The sequence below is a fragment of the Engystomops pustulosus genome, chromosome 7 (genome assembly GCF_040894005.1).
Source record: "Engystomops pustulosus chromosome 7, aEngPut4.maternal, whole genome shotgun sequence".
Lineage (NCBI taxonomy): Eukaryota > Metazoa > Chordata > Amphibia > Anura > Leptodactylidae > Engystomops > Engystomops pustulosus.
Genome location: NC_092417.1, coordinates 7,838,688 through 7,861,426, shown reverse-complemented (window position 1 = coordinate 7,861,426; position 22,739 = coordinate 7,838,688). Strand labels below are relative to the sequence as shown.

General features: G+C 41.0%; 2 protein-coding genes and 1 long non-coding RNA gene across 14 annotated transcripts in view; 2 read left to right on the top strand and 1 right to left on the bottom strand.

Moving 5' to 3' along the window:
- The window catches only part of LOC140069241 (uncharacterized), a 381,540-nt gene that overhangs the window by 93,725 nt on the left and 265,076 nt on the right, over positions 1-22,739 (top strand). The window lies entirely within an intron of this gene.
- LOC140069248 (uncharacterized) lies at positions 163-20,953 on the bottom strand. Of its 11 annotated transcripts, none has more exons than XR_011848740.1 (7): positions 20,868-20,953; positions 8,802-8,965; positions 7,165-7,336; positions 3,320-3,346; positions 3,156-3,239; positions 2,952-3,068; positions 163-2,219 (listed from the first exon to the last, which is right to left on the bottom strand). XR_011848740.1 is itself a non-coding variant. In XM_072114714.1 (7 exons), exons 3-7 carry the CDS (start codon positions 3,320-3,322, stop codon positions 1,652-1,654), a joined length of 699 nt encoding a protein of 232 aa, XP_071970815.1. In that variant the 5' UTR covers positions 3,323-3,346; positions 7,165-7,336; positions 8,802-8,941; the 3' UTR covers positions 186-1,651. The 11 variants fall into 11 exon arrangements, 5 of the variants coding, with proteins under 5 accessions (XP_071970818.1, XP_071970815.1, XP_071970814.1 ...); XM_072114714.1 differs by lacking the exon at positions 20,868-20,953 and having other exon boundaries at positions 186-2,026; positions 2,100-2,219; positions 8,802-8,941; XR_011848739.1 differs by having other exon boundaries at positions 3,156-3,346.
- Positions 8,960-22,739, top strand: part of LOC140069260 (uncharacterized) — a 179,979-nt gene continuing 166,199 nt past the window's right edge. For both annotated transcript variants that reach the window (XR_011848764.1, XR_011848765.1), the window contains exon 1: positions 8,960-9,091. This is a non-coding gene — a long non-coding RNA (uncharacterized lncRNA). The remainder of the gene's footprint in view (positions 9,092-22,739) is intronic.

Genomic DNA, 22,739 nt, shown 5'->3' with positions numbered 1-22,739 from the left:
TTCAAACTAAAGTGAAGTTAAACCTCAGTGTTATAATATATCTCTTCACCATTTTGGAGAATGTTCCCTGTAAAACTGATAGTCTAATAAAACAAACAATTTTTTTTTTAAATATTCCAAGTTTACTTCAAACAATGTAAATCTGAAACATAAAACCATAAATAAAAAATATAAACATTTTTTCCATTTTTTTATAATAAACAATAACACTTTGTTTACATCTTATAAACAGATCAATATTCCATGTTGATGTGTGACACAGGAAAAAAGATCAATAGCCATAAGTGGCTTTATTGAAAAATCATTTAAAAATCACATTGACATCATTGTAAAATTTAAGTAACCGTCACTGATGCCTGGCTATAAATAAATTAAAGGGTTTTCCCACGAAGACACGTTATGCTCTATCCTCGGGATAGGGCCTAACTTGTTGATCAGTGTGGGTCCCCTGCAGATCACGAGAACTTGTTACTCAGCCATCTCCGTCACTTCCATAGAGATAAATGGAGCGGAACAGTCATTACATATGCTCCCATTTTAGTCAGAGGACCGGCGAGGGATCAGTTGGACACCTCATTGTCATGATCTGTGTAGGTCTCAGCACTGAGACCCACAGTGAGCAGCAAGTTAGGCCATATCCTGTAGATAGGGCCTAACTTGCCCTCGTGGGAAAACCGCTTTCTTGGAATAAATAAACTTTGCATTGATGTCAATGGGATTATTAACTGATAATTTCAATCTGTAGTGCAAAAGGAGCCTTACTCAATTTTGTCAATGTAATATAGCAAACAAAAAAGAAAATTTTATAAATTAACATAATTTATAGTAACTAAATAACTTTTAAAAAATTATTCAAGAGCAAAAAATTCTGCTGCATCATCGTCGCAGGGTTTGAAACCAACGTATTCGTTGTCTGGATCAGGATATGTACTTCTAACAGAATTCACGACACAGGATGGTATTGGTCGCCTGTTCCCGACTCCGAGAAATCCATGAATCCATGTAGTGAAAGCACGGTAGGCTGTTTTCCGAATACATATGACAATGTTTAAATAAACAGAAAATTAATTTTAGAAGTAGTAAAAAATAAAAACCATATTTAAAATTTACAATCACAATTTTTGGTATCAAGTAATACCTTATGTAAGATTTTCTCTAAATTTTGTAGACATTTTTTAACAATTTCATTTAAGATAATGGATCACATTTATTGTGATTATGATTTTTCAGAATATTTAATTTCAATACCTGTTTACAATTTTGCGTGGTGGTGGACGAAGAAATTGTCCTGCAAGCCGTACATTAATTGACCCAGTGTCTTGTCTCCGGCAGTAGATATTGAACAAATCATGTTCAATTATGCAAGTCGATGACTGCAGGTACGGCTTGACATTTTGAATCTCAAAGCAACATATGGATTCAATGTTAGTGGGCATAGGAACACAGTGGGGCACATTTACTTACCCGGTCCAGTCGCGATCCAGCGGCGCGTTCTCTGCTCTGCATTCGGGTCCGGCCGGGATTTATGAATGTAGTTCTTCCGCCGTCCACCAGGTGGCGCTGCTGCGCTGAAAGTCATCTCATCGCGCCGGAATTCACCACCTCGGACCAAGTGAAGGTAAGCGGTCACCAAGCGACACTTTTTCGGTTTTTAAATGCGGCGGTTTTTCCGAATACGTCGGGTTTTCGTTCGGCCACGCCCCCCGATTTCCGTCGCGCGCATGCCGGCGCCGATGCGCCACAATCCGATCGCGTACGCCACAATCCCGGGGCAATTCAGGTACGATCGGCGCAAATCGGAAATATTCGCGTAACACGTCGGGAAAACGCGAATCGGGCCCTTAGTAAATGACCCCCAGTGTGTACAAGTACACCATGAAATAGATCCTATCCTGTTTTCTTCTTCTTCTTCATGAAAAACTACATATCGAAGATTCTCACTTATGCGGGGGTTATCAGGGAAACACTGCAAGGTTGATGATCTTGATGACAACTGAAGATCTAATTCAGCAATTAAATCTTGCATCTAGAACAAATACAATTTTTTTAGTTGATATTCTAATTGCTGAATTGAATTTAAAGGCCCTGTTATAACTTACCTCCTGATCCAATTCAACTGTTGAGTTATTACCCGTTTGTTCGGTCTCCATATTTTGTTGGTACACTTCATGAATCCCAACCACTTCATTAATTGTAGAAGGAGACTCTAAAAACAGAGCCTAAAAGATTTGAATAAAATCAATATTAAAATCAAGAAAAAAAAATTGTAATTGATTGAAGAAATCTTAGTACACACGATGATGAATGTTTTTGATCCATGCCTTATTACGTCTACAGCTCATTCACACAGAGATAAGAGCTATTGGATAATAATAGCGGTGGTTTTGGTGGTAACCCTTGGAGTATATTCAACACCAAAAATGTGCTGAGCCCAGCACTTAAAAAAAATAATTATCTACTCATCCTCCGGCGGCCCCTATGCACAGCGCGGCTCCTCCTCTGTCTTCCGCGCCTGTACAGCGTGGCCATGTTTTCTCCTTGCCAGCCGGGAGAGAATATGGCCGTACCCCTGCAGGCTGTTACAGAAAAAATAGGACAGGCATGGTAGACAGAAGAGGAGCCGTGCTGACATCGGGGAGCCATGCTGCGCATCAGGGCCGCCGGGGGGGTGAGTATATAATTATTTTCTTTTTAAGTGCTGGGCTGGGGCAGGCTGTATACTACTGGGGGCTTGCTGGATATATACTGGGGAGGTTGTGACCAATGCATTTCCCACCCTCGGCTTATACTCGAGTCAATAGGTTTTCACAGTTTTTTGTGGTAAAATTAGTGGTGTCGGCTTATACTCTGGTTGTCTTATACTCGAGTATATATGTTACTTATTTGACAAAAATTGAGTGATAAAAAATAGAAAAATCAACCATATTTACTAATACAACTTCTGTACTAACCTCAAGATTAAAATTCTCATCTTCTATATAACAACCAATGATATCATAATTTGTCTCAAATATAATGTCAGAATTATCACCAGCAGTAACACTGAACATAAGGTCTGACGGTAGAGACTGTAAAATAATGAGAGACAGATATTACAAGTTGAAAGAGTTACAGATTAAAAATAGAATTTTACATAAAAATAGATGTAATATTACCTGGCTGTTAGCATTGTTTGAAGATAGTTGATTAGTGTATAACTCTCCCGTTTCTTCGGATGTTGAAATAGAATTTTGTGTTGCCTATGAAAAATATAGATTTAAAAAAATGTCAATGGTTGTCTGTCTTTTTTAAAATTATGTTATTAAAATAAATAACTTACCATTTTTTTTTCACAAACTCAGATACTCTGTAATAAGATAAAATTAGAAAGATGTAATATAGATAATAGAGAGTCGTCCATAAAACTCCCATTTGCTTGCTTTATGTCGTTCTCTCTTTGCATATATTTTTTTGGTAGATGAATGATTTTTTCCCCATTATGTCTCCTAGAGTCGTTCATGCAGTGGACTACGACGTTGACTTGTGGATTTTCACTTTGAAATAAAATGGTTAACCAGGGTTTGTCTGGGGAGTTTTTATTTCAAATAAAAATATTTTTCCCAAAACTGTGTGTTTTTTTTAGACGAGTTGCAATGTCATGTTAGTAATGGCGCTGTCTAATAGACGGAGCTTATTACTAAGGACGGGGCTTAGTGTTAGGCGTAAAGGCTAACCCCCTTATCCATTACCCCGGTACCCATTGCCACCAGGGGTGCCGGGAAGAGCCGGGTACAATCCAGTACCAAACCATCAAGGGATGGTTGGGTACTGGGGCGGCCACAGGCTGGTATTATTGGGCTGGAAAAGGCCAAAAAATGTGATCTATTCCACCACAGTAATGCCAGGCTGTAGCTGCTGTATTGTATCTAGCTGCTTGCAGAAAATAGGGGGGGACTCATGTGTTTTTTTTCCTATTATTTATTTATTAATATATGTATGTATATATATGTATGTATATATATACATCGAAACAGGCCCAGGTTTCACACTGAGTAATCTATATTAATAACTATATGTATAATATGACTGTTTTAGTGTCATTTTGTGCTATTTTGGTTGGTGGTGTGCCCCAGGATTTTCTAAGTATAAAAAGTGTGCCGCGGCTCAAAAAAAGTTGAAAATCACTGACCTAGAGGACAACAACAGCCAAGAGGAGGAAGCAGGACAACGTGAGAGGACGACAACCGCCAAGAGGAGGAAGCAGGACAACGTGAGAGGACAACAACAGCCAAGAGGAGGAAGCAGGACAACGTGAGAGGACGACAACCGCCAAGAGGAGGAAGCAGGACAACGTGAGAGGACAACAACAGCCAAGAGGAGGAAGCAGGACAACGTGAGAGGACAACAACAGCCAAGAGGAGGAAGCAGGACAACGTGAGAGGAAAACAACAGCCAAGAGGAGGAAGCAGGACAACGTGAGAGGACGACAACCGCCAAGAGGAGGAAGCAGGACAACGTGAGAGGACGACAACCGCCAAGAGGAGGAAGCAGGGCAACGTGAGAGGACAACACCAGCCAAGAGGAGGAAGCAGGGCAACGTGAGAGGACAACACCAGCCAAGAGGAGGAAGCAGGACAACGTGAGAGGACGACACCAGCCAAGAGGAGGAAGCAGGGCAACGTGAGAGGAAAACAACAGCCAAGAGGAGGAAGCAGGACAACGTGAGAGGACGACAACCGCCAAGAGGAGGAAGCAGGGCAACGTGAGAGGAAAACAACAGCCAAGAGGAGGAAGCAGGACAACGTGAGAGGACGACAACCGCCAAGAGGAGGAAGCAGGGCAACGTGAGAGGACAACACCAGCCAAGAAGAGAAAGCAGGACAACGTGAGAGGACAACACCAGCCAAGAGGAGGAAGCAGGGCAACGTGAGAGGACAACAACAGCCAAGAGGAGGAAGCAGGGCAACGTGAGAGGAAAACAACAGCCAAGAGGAGGAAGCAGGACAACGTGAGAGGACGACAACCGCCAAGAGGAGGAAGCAGGACAACGTGAGAGGACAACACCAGCCAAGAGGAGGAAGCAGGGCAACGTGAGAGGACAACACCAGCCAAGAGGAGGAAGCAGGGCAACGTGAGAGGACAACACCAGCCAAGAGGAGGAAGCAGGGCAACGTGAGAGGACAACACCAGCCAAGAGGAGGAAGCAGGGCAACGTGAGAGGACAACACCAGCCAAGAGGAGGAAGCAGGGCAACGTGAGAGGACAACACCAGCCAAGAGGAGGAAGCAGGGCAACGTGAGAGGACAACACCAGCCAAGAGGAGGAAGCAGGGCAACGCGAGAGGACAACACCAGCCAAGAGGAGGAAGCAGGGCAACGTGAGAGGACAACACCAGCCAAGAGGAGGAAGCAGGACAACGTGAGAGGACAACAACAGCCAAGAGGAGGAAGCAAGACAACGCGAGAGGACAACACCAGCCAAGAGGAGGAAGCAGGGCAACGTGAGAGGACAACACCAGCCAAGAGGAGGAAGCAGGACAACGTGAGAGGACAACAACAGCCAAGAGGAGGAAGCAGGGGAATGTGAGAGACAACAACAGCCAAGAGGAGGAAGCAGGGCAACGTGAGAGAGACAACAGCCAAGAGGAGGAAGCAGGGCAACGTGAGAGGACAACAACAGCCAAGAGGAGGAAGCAGGGCAACGTGAGAGGACAACAACAGCCAAGAGGAGGAAGCAGGGCAACGTGAGAGGACAACAACAGCCAAGAGGAGGAAGCAGGGCAACGTGAGAGGACAACAACAGCCAAGAGGAGGAAGCAGGACAACGTGAGAGGACAACACCAGCCAAGAGGAGGAAGCAGGGCAACATGAGAGGACAACAACAGCCAAGAGGAGGAAGCAGGACAACGTGAGAGGACAACAACAGCCAAGAGGAGGAAGCAGGACAACGTGAGAGGACAACAACAGCCAAGAGGAGGAAGCAGGACAACGTGAGAGGACAACACCAGCCAAGAGGAGGAAGCAGGGCAACGTGAGAGGACAACAACAGCCAAGAGGAGGAAGCAGAGCAACATGAGAGGACAACACCAGCCAAGAGCAGGAAGCAGGACAACGTGAGAGAGACAACAACAGCTAAGAGGAGGAAGCAGGGCAACGTGAGAGGACAACAACAGCTAAGAGGAGGAAGCAGGGCAACGTGAGAGGACAACAACAGCCAAGAGGAGGAAGCAGGACAACGTGAGAGAGACAACAGCCAAGAGGAGGAAGCAGAACAACGTGCGAGGACAACACCAGCCAAGAGGAGGAAGCAAGGTCACGTGAGAGGACAACAACAGCTAAGAGGAGGAAGCAGGGCAACGTGAGAGGACAACAACAGCCAAGAGGAGGAAGCAGGACAACGTGAGAGGACGACACCAGCCAAGAGGAGGAAGCAGGACAACGTGAGAGGACGACACCAGCCAAGAGGAGGAAGCAGGGCAACGTGAGAGGACAACACCAGCCAAGAGGAGGAAGCAGAGCAACGTGAGAGGACAACACCAGCCAAGAGGAGGAAGCAGAGCAACGTGAGAGGACAACAACAGCCAAGAGGAGGAAGCAGGGCAACGCGAGAGGACAACACCAGCCAAGAGGAGGAAGCAGGACAACGTGAGAGGACAACACCAGCCAAGAGGAGGAAGCAGGACAACGTAAGAGAGACAATTAGATCTATCCATCTATTTCCTGGTCCTCTGTTTCATATCAGGGCTGGACACTGCTACAAACTATCTCCACACGCTTGTCACTATTTGGGGTATGATCACAGCTGACACTGCTGTGTGACCATTTGATGCATTCTCAGAACTATTCACCAGTTTATAATTATTAAAAGATGTGTTTTCTCTGCAGAGAGTAAATGGTTAATATGTGATCACATCTGGTGAAAGAAATTTAAGATCCACAATCTGATTATATTCTTCCCGTCCCAGGACAATCATTTACAGATAAAAAAGCAGCTGCACAAAGTCTCTATAACGTTATTGCTCTGTGAGATAAGAGTGTTAGTCCTTTGTATATTACACGTTTCTCCATCTGTACATTTATACACTGCGGAGAATGACTGATCCAGTGCAGAGATCTGTATTACTGAGGTCATTGTACATGATGAGCCCCGGATATGATGAGTGACACATGTCATACACAATGTTACCTCTGTGGCCGAGCTCCTCCAGTACAGCGTCCAGGACCGGGGAACCATGATCCTTCCGTAATGCATGAAGACTGACCCACAACGTTATCACAGCTTCTCTTCCTCTCCGGAAAATATCCTGGAGTAAAGTCCGTGCCAAGGTGTTTCCATCATGTTCTAGACTCATGTATTTCTAGAAAGATCACAAGAAAGGTCAGACAAAAGGGACATTATACAAGGAGACAATACTAAGGGTTAATATACACAGATATTTAAAGGGAACCTACCACCAAATATCTACCTATAACGGTAGATCGGGTGGTAGGTGCATTGAAAGGACGTGAGGATAGAACTTTTAAAGGCTAATCGTCACATCCCCACAATCTTTTGATAACTTTTATTTCGCTAATATGTAAATTTTCTAAAGAAGCTACTGTGGTGTGGAGTAGTCGGAGCTGAGGCTACACGGCGCGGCTACTACACGCCCCAGTAGCCTCGTTTATCCACCTACCAGATAACTTCGGCGCGCAGCTCCTCATAGCTGCACGCCCTCGTCTGCGAAGACTACCGTCTGCGCATGCGCAGTGGCTCCAATGACTGCGCAGCCGCAGGCCTGCATGCGCAGACGGCAGGGCTCGCAGGCGAGGGCGTGCAGCTATGAGGAGCTACGCGCCGAAGTTATCTGGTAGGTGGATAAAAGAGGCTACTGGGGCGTGTAGTAGCCGCGCCGTGTAGCCTCAGCTCCGGCTACTCCACACCACAGTAGCCTCTTTAGAAAATTTACATATTAGCGAAATAAAAGTTATCAAAAGATTGTGGGGACTTGAGTATTAGCCCTTAAAAGGTCTATCCTCACGTCCTATAGATCCACCTACCGCCCGATCTACCTTTATAAGTAGATATGTGGTGGTAGGTTCCCTTTAATGTCTTCTCTATAATGTGCTGGTCCAGAGGAGAGGAATATATGGAATAGTTGGGGAGAAAATCCTGAATCCACAAGTAACAATCATAATATTTACCAGAATGTAATGACCCCCTTATGTATGTGTGGGGCAAGACGGGATAGCTACACTTATAATACTTACACAATATAATCTGCTATATAAGCCATAGGCCTGTAAAAGAAGGTTGTGAGCTTCCCGCAAAAATGGCAGCGAGGTCACGGCCCCCACTGAGGTCTATTGTGCGGTCACAGTGCGGCGAGAACATTGTGTGTCCTGCTACCATGACTGTGCAGGGATGGGAAGGGCGAGAGGCGCTGTACACGTGGCCTTACTCTGATAACCCGGAGATTCATCCCTGATAACACAGGGGGCACCTGTACACAACACAGGGGGCACCTGTACACAACACAGGGGGCACCTGTACACAACACAGGGGGCACCTGTACACAACACAGGGGGCACCTGTACACAACACAGGGGGCACCTGTACACAACACAGGGGGCACCTGTACACAACACAGGGGGCACCTGTACATAACACAGGGGACACCTGTACATAACACAGGGGACACCTGTACATAACACAGGGGACACCTGTACATAACACAGGGGACACCTGTACATAACACCTGATAACACAGGGGATACCTGTATATAACACCTGATAACACAGGGGACACCTGTATATAACACTGGCACATCATGTTCTCTCACCTCCAGATCTGGGATATTTCGGGAGATCAGCTCATGTAGAAGTGATTGATTCCTCCAGTTCTCCACAATGTAGATCAGATCCTCGTGGAAATATTCATACGTCATCCTCAGGACATGATGTGGATAGTGACAAAGCTGCTGGTAAAACTTCTGGGTCTCATCATCTGAATATGAGGGAGACACAAGGATGAAATCTTCCAGGACATGCAGAGGACGGTCAGCAGTGGATATCAGTACAGAAATGTCATTGTGCTGCCAGGGGAACCCGGCACAGGCCAGGAAAGACACTGGTATAGTATAGTATGAGCCGTAATATCATATACACAATACACAGATACCACTACAAGGACACAGTATGGAGGTAATATCCCCATCACTGCCTCCTGTATACATGTAATGTACATAACACACATATCATATACACAATACACAGATACCACTATAAGGACACAGTATGGAGGTAATATCCCCATCTCTGCCCCCTGTATACATGTAATGTACATAACACACATATCATATACACAATACACAGATACCACTATAAGGACACAGTATGGAGGTAATATCCCCCATCACTGCCTCCTGTATACATGTAATGTACATAACACACATATCATATACACAATACACAGATACCACTATAAGGACACAGTATGGAGGTAATATCCCCATCACTGCCCCTGTATACATGTAATGTACATAACACACATATCATATACACAATACACAGATACCACTATAAGGACACAGTATGGAGGTAATATCCCCATCACTGCCCCCTGTATACATGTAATGTACATAACACACATATCATATACACAATACACAGATACCACTATAAGGACACAGTATGGAGGTAATATCCCCCATCACTGCCTCCTGTATACATGTAATGTACATAACACACATATCATATACACAATACACAGATACCACTATAAGGACACAGTATGGAGGTAATATCCCCATCACTGCCCCTGTATACATGTAATGTACATAACACACATATCATATACACAATACACAGATACCACTATAAGGTCACAGTATGGAGGTAATATCCTCATCACTGCCCCTGTATACATGTAATGTACATAACACACATATCATATACACAATACACAGATACCACTATAAGGACACAGTATGGAGGTAATATCCCCCATCACTGCCTCCTGTATACATGTAATGTACATAACACACATATCATATACACAATACACAGATACCACTATAAGGTCACAGTATGGAGGTAATATCCTCATCACTGCCCCTGTATACATGTAATGTACATAACACACATATCATATACACAATACACAGATACCACTATAAGGACACAGTATGGAGGTAATATCCCCCATCACTGCCTCCTGTATACATGTAATGTACATAACACACATATCATATACACAATACACAGATACCACTATAAGGACACAGTATGGAGGTAATATCCCCATCACTGCCCCTGTATACATGTAATGTACATAACACACATATCATATACACAATACACAGATACCACTATAAGGACACAGTATGGAGGTAATATCCCCCATCACTGCCCCCTGTATACATGTAATGTACATAACACACATATCATATACACAATACACAGATACCACTATAAGGACACAGTATGGAGGTAATATCCCCATCACTGCCCCCTGTATACATGTAATGTACATAACACACATATCATATACACAATACACAGATACCACTATAAGGACACAGTATGGAGGTAATATCCTCATCACTGCCCCCTGTATACATGTAATGTACATAACACACATATCATATACACAATACACAGATACCACTATAAGGACACAGTATGGAGGTAATATCCCCATCACTGCCTCCTGTATACATGTAATGTACATAACACACATATCATATACACAATACACAGATACCACTATAAGGACACAGTATGGAGGTAATATCCCCATCACTGCCCCCTGTATACATGTAATGTACATAACACACATATCATATACACAATACACAGATACCACTATAAGGACACAGTATGGAGGTAATATCCTCATCACTGCCTCCTGTATACATGTAATGTACATAACACAATACACAGATACCACTATAAGGACACAGTATGGAGGTAATATCCCCATCACTGCCCCCTGTATACATGTAATGTACATAACACACATATCATATACACAATACACAGATACCACTATAAGGACACAGTATGGAGGTAATATCCCCATCACTGCCCCCTGTATACATGTAATGTACATAACACACATATCATATACACAATACACAGATACCACTATAAGGACACAGTATGGAGGTAATATCCTCATCACTGCCTCCTGTATACATGTAATGTACATAACACACATATCATATACACAATACACAGATACCACTATAAGGACACAGTATGGAGGTAATATCCCCATCACTGCCCCCTATATACATGTAATGTACAAAACACACATATCATATACACAATACACAGATACCACTATAAGGACACAGTATGGAGGTAATATCCCCATCACTGCCTCCTGTATACATGTAATGTACATAACACATATCATATACACAATACACAGATACCACTATAAGGACACAGTATGGAGGTAATATCCCCATCACTGCCTCCTGTATACATGTAATGTACATAACACACATATCATATACACAATACACAGATACCACTATAAGGACACAGTATGGAGGTAATATCCCCATCACTGCCCCCTGTATACATGTAATGTACATAACACACACATATCATATACACAATACACAGATACCACTATAAGGACACAGTATGGAGGTAATATCCCCATCACGGCCCCCTGTATACATGTAATGTACATAACACACATATCATATACACAATACACAGATACCACTATAAGGACACAGTATGGAGGTAATATCCTCATCACTGCTCCCTGTATACATGTAATGTACATAACACACAGTCATATCATATACACAATACACAGATACCACTATAAGGACACAGTATAGAGGTAATATCCCCATCACTGCCCCCTGTATACATGTAATGTACATAACACACATATCATATACACAATACACAGATACCACTATAAGGACACAGTATGGAGGTAATATCCTCATCACTGCCCCTGTATACATGTAATGTACATAACACACATATCATATACACAATACACAGATACCACTATAAGGGCACAGTATGGAGTTAATATCCCCATCACTGCCTCCTGTATACATGTAATGTACATAACACACACATACCATATACACAATACACAGATACCACTATAAGGACACAGTATGGAGGTAGTATCCCCATCACTGCCTCCTGTATACATGTAATGTACATAACACACATATCATATACACAATACACAGATACCACTATAAGGACACAGTATGGAGGTAATATCCCCATCACTGCCCCCTGTATACATGTAATGTACATAACACACATATCATATACACAATACACAGATACCACTATAAGGACACAGTATGGAGGTAATATCCCCATCACTGCCCCCTGTATACATGTAATGTACATAACACACAGTTATATCATATACACAATACACAGATACCACTACAAGGACACAGTATGGAGGTAATATCCCCATCACTGCCCCCTGTATACATGTAATGTACATAACACACATATCATATACACAATACACAGATACCACTATAAGGACACAGTATGGAGGTAATATCCCCATCACTGCCTCCTGTATACATGTAATGTACATAACACACAGTCATATCATATACACAATACACAGATACCACTATAAGGACACAGTATGGAGGTAATATCCCCATCACTGCCTCCTGTATACATGTAATGTACATAACACACACATATCATATACACAATACACAGATACCACTATAAGGACACAGTATGGAGGTAATATCCTCATCACTGCCCCCTGTATACATGTAATGTACATAACACACATATCATATACACAATACACAGATACCACTATAAGGACACAGTATGGAGGTAATATCCCCATCACTGCCCCCTGTATACATGTAATGTACATAACACACAGTCATATCATATACACAATACACAGATACCACTATAAGGACACAGTATGGAGGTAATATCCTCATCACTGCCCCTGTATACATGTAATGTACATAACACACATATAGCATATACACAATACACAGATACCACTATAAGGACACAGTATGGAGGTAATATCCTCATCACTGCCCCTGTATACATGTAATGTACATAACACACAGTCATATCATATACACAATACACAGATACCACTATAAGGACACAGTATGGAGGTAATATCCTCATCACGGCCCCTGTATACATGTAATGTACATAACACACAGTCATATCATATACACAATACACAGATACCACTATAAGGACACAGTATGGAGGTAATATCCCCATCACTGCCCCTGTATACATGTAATGTACATAACACACATATATCATATACACAATACACAGATATCACTATAAGGACACAGTATGGAGGTAATATCCCCCATCACTGCCTCCTGTATACATGTAATGTACATAACACACATATCATATACACAATACACAGATACCACTATAAGGACACAGTATGGAGGTAATATCCCCATCACTGCCTCCTGTATACATGTAATGTACATAACACACATATCATATACACAATACACAGATACCACTATAAGGACACAGTATGGAGGTAATATCCCCATCACTGCCTCCTGTATACATGTAATGTACATAACACACATATCATATACACAATACACAGATACCACTATAAGGACACAGTATGGAGGTAATATCCCCATCACTGCCTCCTGTATACATGTAATGTACATAACACACATATCATATACACAATACACAGATACCACTATAAGGACACAGTATGGAGGTAATATCCCCATCACTGCCCCCTGTATACATGTAATGTACATAACACACATATCATATACACAATACACAGATACCACTATAAGGACACAGTATGGAGGTAATATCCCCATCACTGCCTCCTGTATACATGTAATGTACATAACACACATATCATATACACAATACACAGATACCACTATAAGGACACAGTATGGAGGTAATATCCCCATCACTGCCCCCTGTATACATGTAATGTACATAACACACATATCATATACACAATACACAGATACCACTATAAGGACACAGTATGGAGGTAATATCCCCATCACTGCCTCCTGTATACATGTAATGTACATAACACACAGTCATATACACAATACACAGATACCACTATAAGGTCACAGTATGGAGGTAATATCCTCATCACTGCCCCCTGTATACATGTAATGTACATAACACACATATCATATACACAATACACAGATACCACTATAAGGACACAGTATGGAGGTAATATCCCCATCACTGCCTCCTGTATACATGTAATGTACATAACACACATATCATATACACAATACACAGATACCACTATAAGGACACAGTATGGAGGTAATATCCCCATCACTGCCTCCTGTATACATGTAATGTACATAACACACATATCATATACACAATACACAGATACCACTATAAGGACACAGTATGGAGGTAATATCCCCATCACTGCCTCCTGTATACATGTAATGTACATAACACACATATCATATACACAATACACAGATACCACTATAAGGACACAGTATGGAGGTAATATCCCCATCACTGCCTCCTGTATACATGTAATGTACATAACACACATATCATATACACAATACACAGATACCACTATAAGGACACAGTATGGAGGTAATATCCTCATCACTGCCCCCTGTATACATGTAATGTACATAACACACATATCATATACACAATACACAGATACCACTATAAGGACACAGTATGGAGGTAATATCCCCATCACTGCCCCCTGTATACATGTAATGTACATAACACACAGTCATAGCATATACACAATACACAGATACCACTATAAGGACACAGTATGGAGGTAATATCCCCATCACTGCCACCTGTATACATGTAATGTACATAACACACAGTCATAGCATATACACAATACACAGATACCACTATAAGGACACAGTATGGAGGTAATATCCTCATCACTGCCCCCTGTATACATGTAATGTACATAACACACACAAATCATATACACAATACACAGATACCACTATAAGGACACAGTATGGAGGTAATATCCTTATCACTGCCTCCTGTATACATGTAATGTACATAACACACACATATCATATACACAATACACAGATACCACTATAAGGACACAGTATGGAGGTAATATCCCCATCACTGCCCCCTGTATACATGTAATGTACATAACACACATATCATATACACAATACACAGATACCACTATAAGGACACAGTATGGAGGTAATATCCTCATCACTGCCCCCTGTATACATGTAATGTACATAACACACATATCATATACACAATACACAGATACCACTATAAGGACACAGTATGGAGGTAATATACCCATCACTGCCCCCTGTATACATGTAATGTACATAACACACAGTCATATCATATACACAATACACAGATACCACTATAAGGACACAGTATGGAGGTAATATCCCCATCACTGCCTCCTGTATACATGTAATGTACATAACACACAGTCATATACACAATACACAGATACCACTATAAGGTCACAGTATGGAGGTAATATCCTCATCACTGCCCCCTGTATACATGTAATGTACATAACACACATATCATATACACAATACACAGATACCACTATAAGGACACAGTATGGAGGTAATATCCCCATCACTGCCTCCTGTATACATGTAATGTACATAACACACATATCATATACACAATACACAGATACCACTATAAGGACACAGTATGGAGGTAATATCCCCATCACTGCCTCCTGTATACATGTAATGTACATAACACACATATCATATACACAATACACAGATACCACTATAAGGACACAGTATGGAGGTAATATCCCCATCACTGCCTCCTGTATACATGTAATGTACATAACACACATATCATATACACAATACACAGATACCACTATAAGGACACAGTATGGAGGTAATATCCCCATCACTGCCACCTGTATACATGTAATGTACATAACACACAGTCATAGCATATACACAATACACAGATACCACTATAAGGACACAGTATGGAGGTAATATCCCCATCACTGCCACCTGTATACATGTAATGTACATAACACACAGTCATAGCATATACACAATACACAGATACCACTATAAGGACACAGTATGGAGGTAATATCCTCATCACTGCCCCCTGTATACATGTAATGTACATAACACACACAAATCATATACACAATACACAGATACCACTATAAGGACACAGTATGGAGGTAATATCCCCATCACTGCCCCCTGTATACATGTAATGTACATAACACACATATCATATACACAATACACAGATACCACTATAAGGACACAGTATGGAGGTAATATCCTCATCACTGCCCCCTGTATACATGTAATGTACATAACACACATATCATATACACAATACACAGATACCACTATAAGGACACAGTATGGAGGTAATATACCCATCACTGCCCCCTGTATACATGTAATGTACATAACACACACATATCATATACACAATACACAGATACCACTATAAGGACACAGTATGGAGGTAATATCCCCATCACTGCCCCCTGTATACATGTAATGTACATAACACACATATCATATACACAATACACAGATACCACTATAAGGACACAGTATGGAGGTAATATCCCCATCACTGCCCCCTGTATACATGTAATGTACATAACACACACATACCATATACACAATACACAGATACCACTATAAGGGCACAGTATGGAGGTAATATCCCCATCACTGCCTCCTGTATACATGTAATGTACATAACACACACATATCATATACACAATACACAGATACCACTATAAGGACACAGTATGGAGGTAATATCCCCATCACTGCCCCTGTACACATGTAATGTACATAACACACATATCATATACACAATACACAGATACCACTATAAGGACACAGTATGGAGGTAATATCCCCATCACTGCCCCCTGTATACATGTAATGTACATAACACACATATCATATACACAATACACAGATACCACTATAAGGACACAGTATGGAGGTAATATCCCCATCACTGCCCCCTGTATACATGTAATGTACATAACACACATATCATATACACAATACACAGATACCACTATAAGGACACAGTATGGAGGTAATATCCCCCATCACTGCCTCCTGTATACATGTAATGTACATAACACACATATCATATACACAATACACAAATATCACTATAAGGACACAGTATGGAGGTAATATCCCCATCACTGCCCCCTGTATACATGTAATGTACATAACACACATATCATATACACAATACACAGATACCACTATAAGGACACAGTATGGAGGTAATATCCCCCATCACTGCCTCCTGTATACATGTAATGTACATAACACACATATCATATACACAATACACAGATACCACTATAAGGACACAGTATGGAGGTAATATCCCCATCTCTGCCCCCTGTATACATGTAATGTACATAACACACATATCATATACACAATACACAGATACCACTATAAGGGCACAGTATGGAGGTAATATCCTCATCACTGCCCCCTGTATACATGTAATGTACATAACACACACATATCATATACACAATACACAGATACCACTATAAGGGCACAGTATGGAGGGAATATCCTCATCACTGCCTCCTGTATACATGTAATGTACATAACACACATATCATATACACAATACACAGATACCACTATAAGGACACAGTATGGAGGTAATATCCCCATCACTGCCTCCTGTATACATGTAATGTACATAACACACATATCATATACACAATACACAGATACCACTATAAGGACACAGTATGGAGGTAATATCCCCATCACTGCCTCCTGTATACATGTAATGTACATAACACACAGTCATATACACAATACACAGATACCACTATAAGGACACAGTATGGAGGTAATATCCTCATCACTGCCCCCTGTATACATGTAATGTACATAACACACATATCATATACACAATACACAGATACCACTATAAGGACACAGTATGGAGGTAATATCCCCATCACTGCCCCCTGTATACATGTAATGTACATAACACACACATATCATATACACAATACACAGATACCACTATAAGGACACAGTATGGAGGTAATATCCTCATCACTGCCTCCTGTATACATGTAATGTACATAACACACATATCATATACACAATACACAGATACCACTATAAGGACACAGTATGGAGGTAATATCCCCATCACTGCCCCCTGTATACATGTAATGTACATAACACACAGTCATATCATATACACAATACACAGATACCACTATAAGGACACAGTATGGAGGTAATATCCCCATCACTGCCCCCTGTATACATGTAATGTACATAACACACATATCATATACACAATACACAGATACCACTATAAGGACACAGTATGGAGGTAATATCCCCATCACTGCCTCCTGTATACATGTAATGTACATAACACACATATCATATACACAATACACAGATACCACTATAAGGACACAGTATGGAGGTAATATCCCCATCACTGCCCCCTGTATACATGTAATGTACATAACACACATATCATATACACAATACACAGATACCACTATAAGGACACAGTATGGAGGTAATATCCCCATCACTGCCCCTGTACACATGTAATGTACATAACACACATATCATATACACAATACACAGATACCACTATAAGGACACAGTATGGAGGTAATATCCCCATCACTGCCTCCTGTATACATGTAATGTACATAACACACAGTTATATCATATACACAATACACAGATACCACTATAAGGACACAGTATGGAGGTAATATCCCATCACTGCCTCCTGTATACATGTAATGTACATAACACACATATCATATACACAATACACAGATACCACTATAAGGACACAGTATGGAGGTAATATCCCCATCACTGCCCCCTGTATACATGTAATGTACATAACACACATATCATATACACAATACACAGATACCACTATAAGGACACAGTATGGAGGTAATATCCCCATCACTGCCTCCTGTATACATGTAATGTACATAACACAATACACAGATACCACTATAAGGACACAGTATGGAGGTAATATCCTCATCACTGCCCCTGTATACATGTAATGTACATAACACACATATCATATACACAATACACAGATACCACTATAAGGACACAGTATGGAGGTAATATCCTCATCACTGCCCCCTGTATACATGTAATGTACATAACACACACATATCATATACACAATACACAGATACCACTATAAGGACACAGTATGGAGGTAATATCCCCATCACTGCCCCCTGTATACATGTAATGTACATAACACATATCATATACACAATACACAGATACCACTATAAGGACACAGTATGGAGGTAATATCCCCATCACTGCCTCCTGTATACATGTAATGTACATAACACACACATATCATATACACAATACACAGATACCACTATAAGGGCACAATATGGAGGTAATATCCCCCATCACTGCCCCTGTATACATGTAATGTACATAACACACATATCATATACACAATACACAGATACCACTATAAGGACACAGTATGGAGGTAATATCCCCCATCACTGCCCCTGTATACATGTAATGTACATAACACACATATCATATACACAATACACAGATACCACTATAAGGACACAGTATGGAGGTAATATCCTCATCACTGCCCCTGTATACATGTAATGTACATAACACACACATATCATATACACAATACACAGATACCACTATAAGGACACAGTATGGAGGTAATATCCCCCATCACTGCCCCTGTATACATGTAATGTACATAACACACATATCATATACACAATACACAGATACCACTATAAGGACACAGTATGGAGGTAATATCCTCATCACTGCCCCTGTATACATGTAATGTACATAACACACACATATCATATACACAATACACAGATACCACTATAAGGACACAGTATGGAGGTAATATCCCCCATCACTGCCCCCTGTATACATGTAATGTACATAACACACATATCATATACACAATACACAGATACCACTATAAGGACACAGTATGGAGGTAATATCCCCATCACTGCCCCCTGTATACATGTAATGTACATAACACACATATCATATACACAATACACAGATACCACTATAAGGACACAGTATGGAGGTAATATCCTCATCACTGCCCCTGTATACATGTAATGTACATAACACACATATCATATACACAATACACAGATACCACTATAAGGACACAGTATGGAGGTAATATCCCCATCACTGCCCCCTGTATACATGTAATGTACATAACACACATATCATATACACAATACACAGATACCACTATAAGGACACAGTATGGAGGTAATATCCCCATCACTGCCCCCTGTATACATGTAATGTACATAACACACATCATATACACAATACACAGATACCACTATAAGGACACAGTATGGAGGTATTATCCTCATCACTGCCCCTGTATACATGTAATGTACATAACACACACATATCATATACACAATACACAGATACCACTATAAGGACACAGTATGGAGGTAATACTCTGGATACATGTAGGGTCAGGAGGTAAGAGCTCTCCATAAGGAGACTTGCTGCCATTGATGCTGCAGGAAGAAGTTCTGGGAGATATGGGAATATGTTTTCCAGGATGAGATAAGGAAAACATTGCCTCTTAGTTACCTTGATGGTCATTGTAACATAAAGCATAAATCTCAGAACATGTAATTGCAGCCGGATGTGAGAACAGCAGTGATATCATATCAGTAATAGTGTAAGAAGTAGAAGAGCCGGAGGTAGACAGCGGGAGAATCTTACCATCACTGGGAGATATAATATTCATCTCTGATCCTCAATAGATAATAAATCCTGCAAGACACAAAACCTTCATTACATGTGGAAGAAACACATTTACCCCATTACATGACAGAACATCTCCCCTCCCCCACACCCTGACACCTTCTCTATACACAGAGGGATGTGGATGAGGCTTGTTGTCAGCAGTGACCAATTTTTAGTCTTTCTTAGAAATTCATCAGCTGCGGTTTCCTCCATAGATCACTTTAGGAGGGGGAAAAGTTCTATAGTTCCTTCCTCTACCTGTGTCCTCCTATTAACTACATGTGATTCCCTTAGGGCAGACAGTTATCTTATATTTATTTAAAAAAAAAAAAACTTTAAATATTTATATATTTTGACCAATTTTTTTTAATTTTGTAACATTTCATCCACATGAGGAGACATTCCCTTTTCTATGTGTTGCATGTATTTTCCCATTACTATCTGCAAATACATTTTCCAAGGTGAGATAAGAAAACATTGCCTCTTGGCTTCCTTACAGGCAGCTCCCTCTAGATCAACTATGACTTACAAGAAACCTAGTGACATGATGTGGGATAATAGCCAGACTAATCAAAAGGTTATCAAAATGATATTCATGAAAATGTCAGCTCATTCCCCCAGAAAATGACACATTTCGCACTGTTTTTACGTGTTACCGTGTGTTTGGATGGTTTTACAACATTTTTCTTCATGGAAAGTGGAAGTGTAAGCACCAGTGACGACACTTTCACAGCTGCTTCCACTTTCATAAATTTAGAAAAACTATTTCAAAACTAGCCAAACGCATGGTAAACATGGTACAACCTGTTTATCTATTAAGATAATTGGGAAAAACTAGCAAAAACGCATGCTTTTGTAAATGGCACCGAAAAAGGCCTGATAAAATAACGGACCAAAAGCGCCACGTGTGGCATCAATGTATGCTTTTTGTAAACGCAATGTTGACAACAATCTAATAAGGCGCAGCTCTTCTTCAGCTGTTTGAAAACGCACGTGTTAAATGCAAACAAAATGCACCGTGTGACCGCACCCTTCGAGTTGCTAGTAATACCAGGGCTCATGTGTCTCGACTCATAGATTTTTAATGTTTTTATTGCCATCCTGTTGTAAATAAGATCTCCCTGTTTTTATCAATCTGTTGTTTTAGTTTTTTTAATATCCTTTGATGATCACTGCCGGGTGTATAAAATGCTGTGAATTTTCAGTTTCATGCATAACATCATGTCTGACGAAGAGAACTAGTATTCTCCAAAGCTCCACCAATATATACAGGCAGTCCCCGGGTTACATACCAGATAGGGTCTGTAGGTTTGTTCTTAAGCGGAGTTTGTATGTAAGTCGGAACTGTATATTTTATCATTGTAACCCCCAGCCAGAACTTTTTTTGGTCTCTGTGACAATTGGATTTTCAATGCAATTTCAATGCGTTTTTCACGCAAAAAAAACGCGCGTGTGTGCGTGAAAAAAATGCAAGTCTGAAAAGACCCATTGGTTACAATGGGTCAGAGTGCAATGCAAGTTCTGCGCGTCAAAAGCACGCGCAGAAAACGCGCATGAAAAACGCAAGTGTGAAAGGGGCCTCACAATCAGCTTTGAGGAGGCTTTATGTGCAGTTTTGTCAATTAAACCGGTGAAAGACATGAACTGAACGAGTGAATGACATTTGTGGAGCAGGTTTACCCTTCAAAATCAAATTCACTCATTCAGTTCATGTCTTTCACCTGTTTAAATGACAAAACTGCAACTAAAACCTCCTCAAAGCTGATTTTGAAAAAACGCGTTTGCATCACGTTCTTGGGGGCTCCGTTTTTATGACTGTCACCGTGCACTCCAAATAACCCCTCTGCT

Coding starts and splice junctions, on each gene's coding strand:
- LOC140069248 (XM_072114713.1), bottom strand. CDS start 7,230: ATGCATTACGGAAGGATCATGGTTCCCCGGTCCTGGACGCTGTACTGG. Junction 3,069..3,155: donor CAAACAATGCTAACAGCCAG/GTAATATTACAT, acceptor ATTATTTTACAG/TCTCTACCGTCAGACCTTAT. Junction 2,027..2,099: donor CAGTTGAATTGGATCAGGAG/GTAAGTTATAAC, acceptor TATTTGTTCTAG/ATGCAAGATTTAATTGCTGA.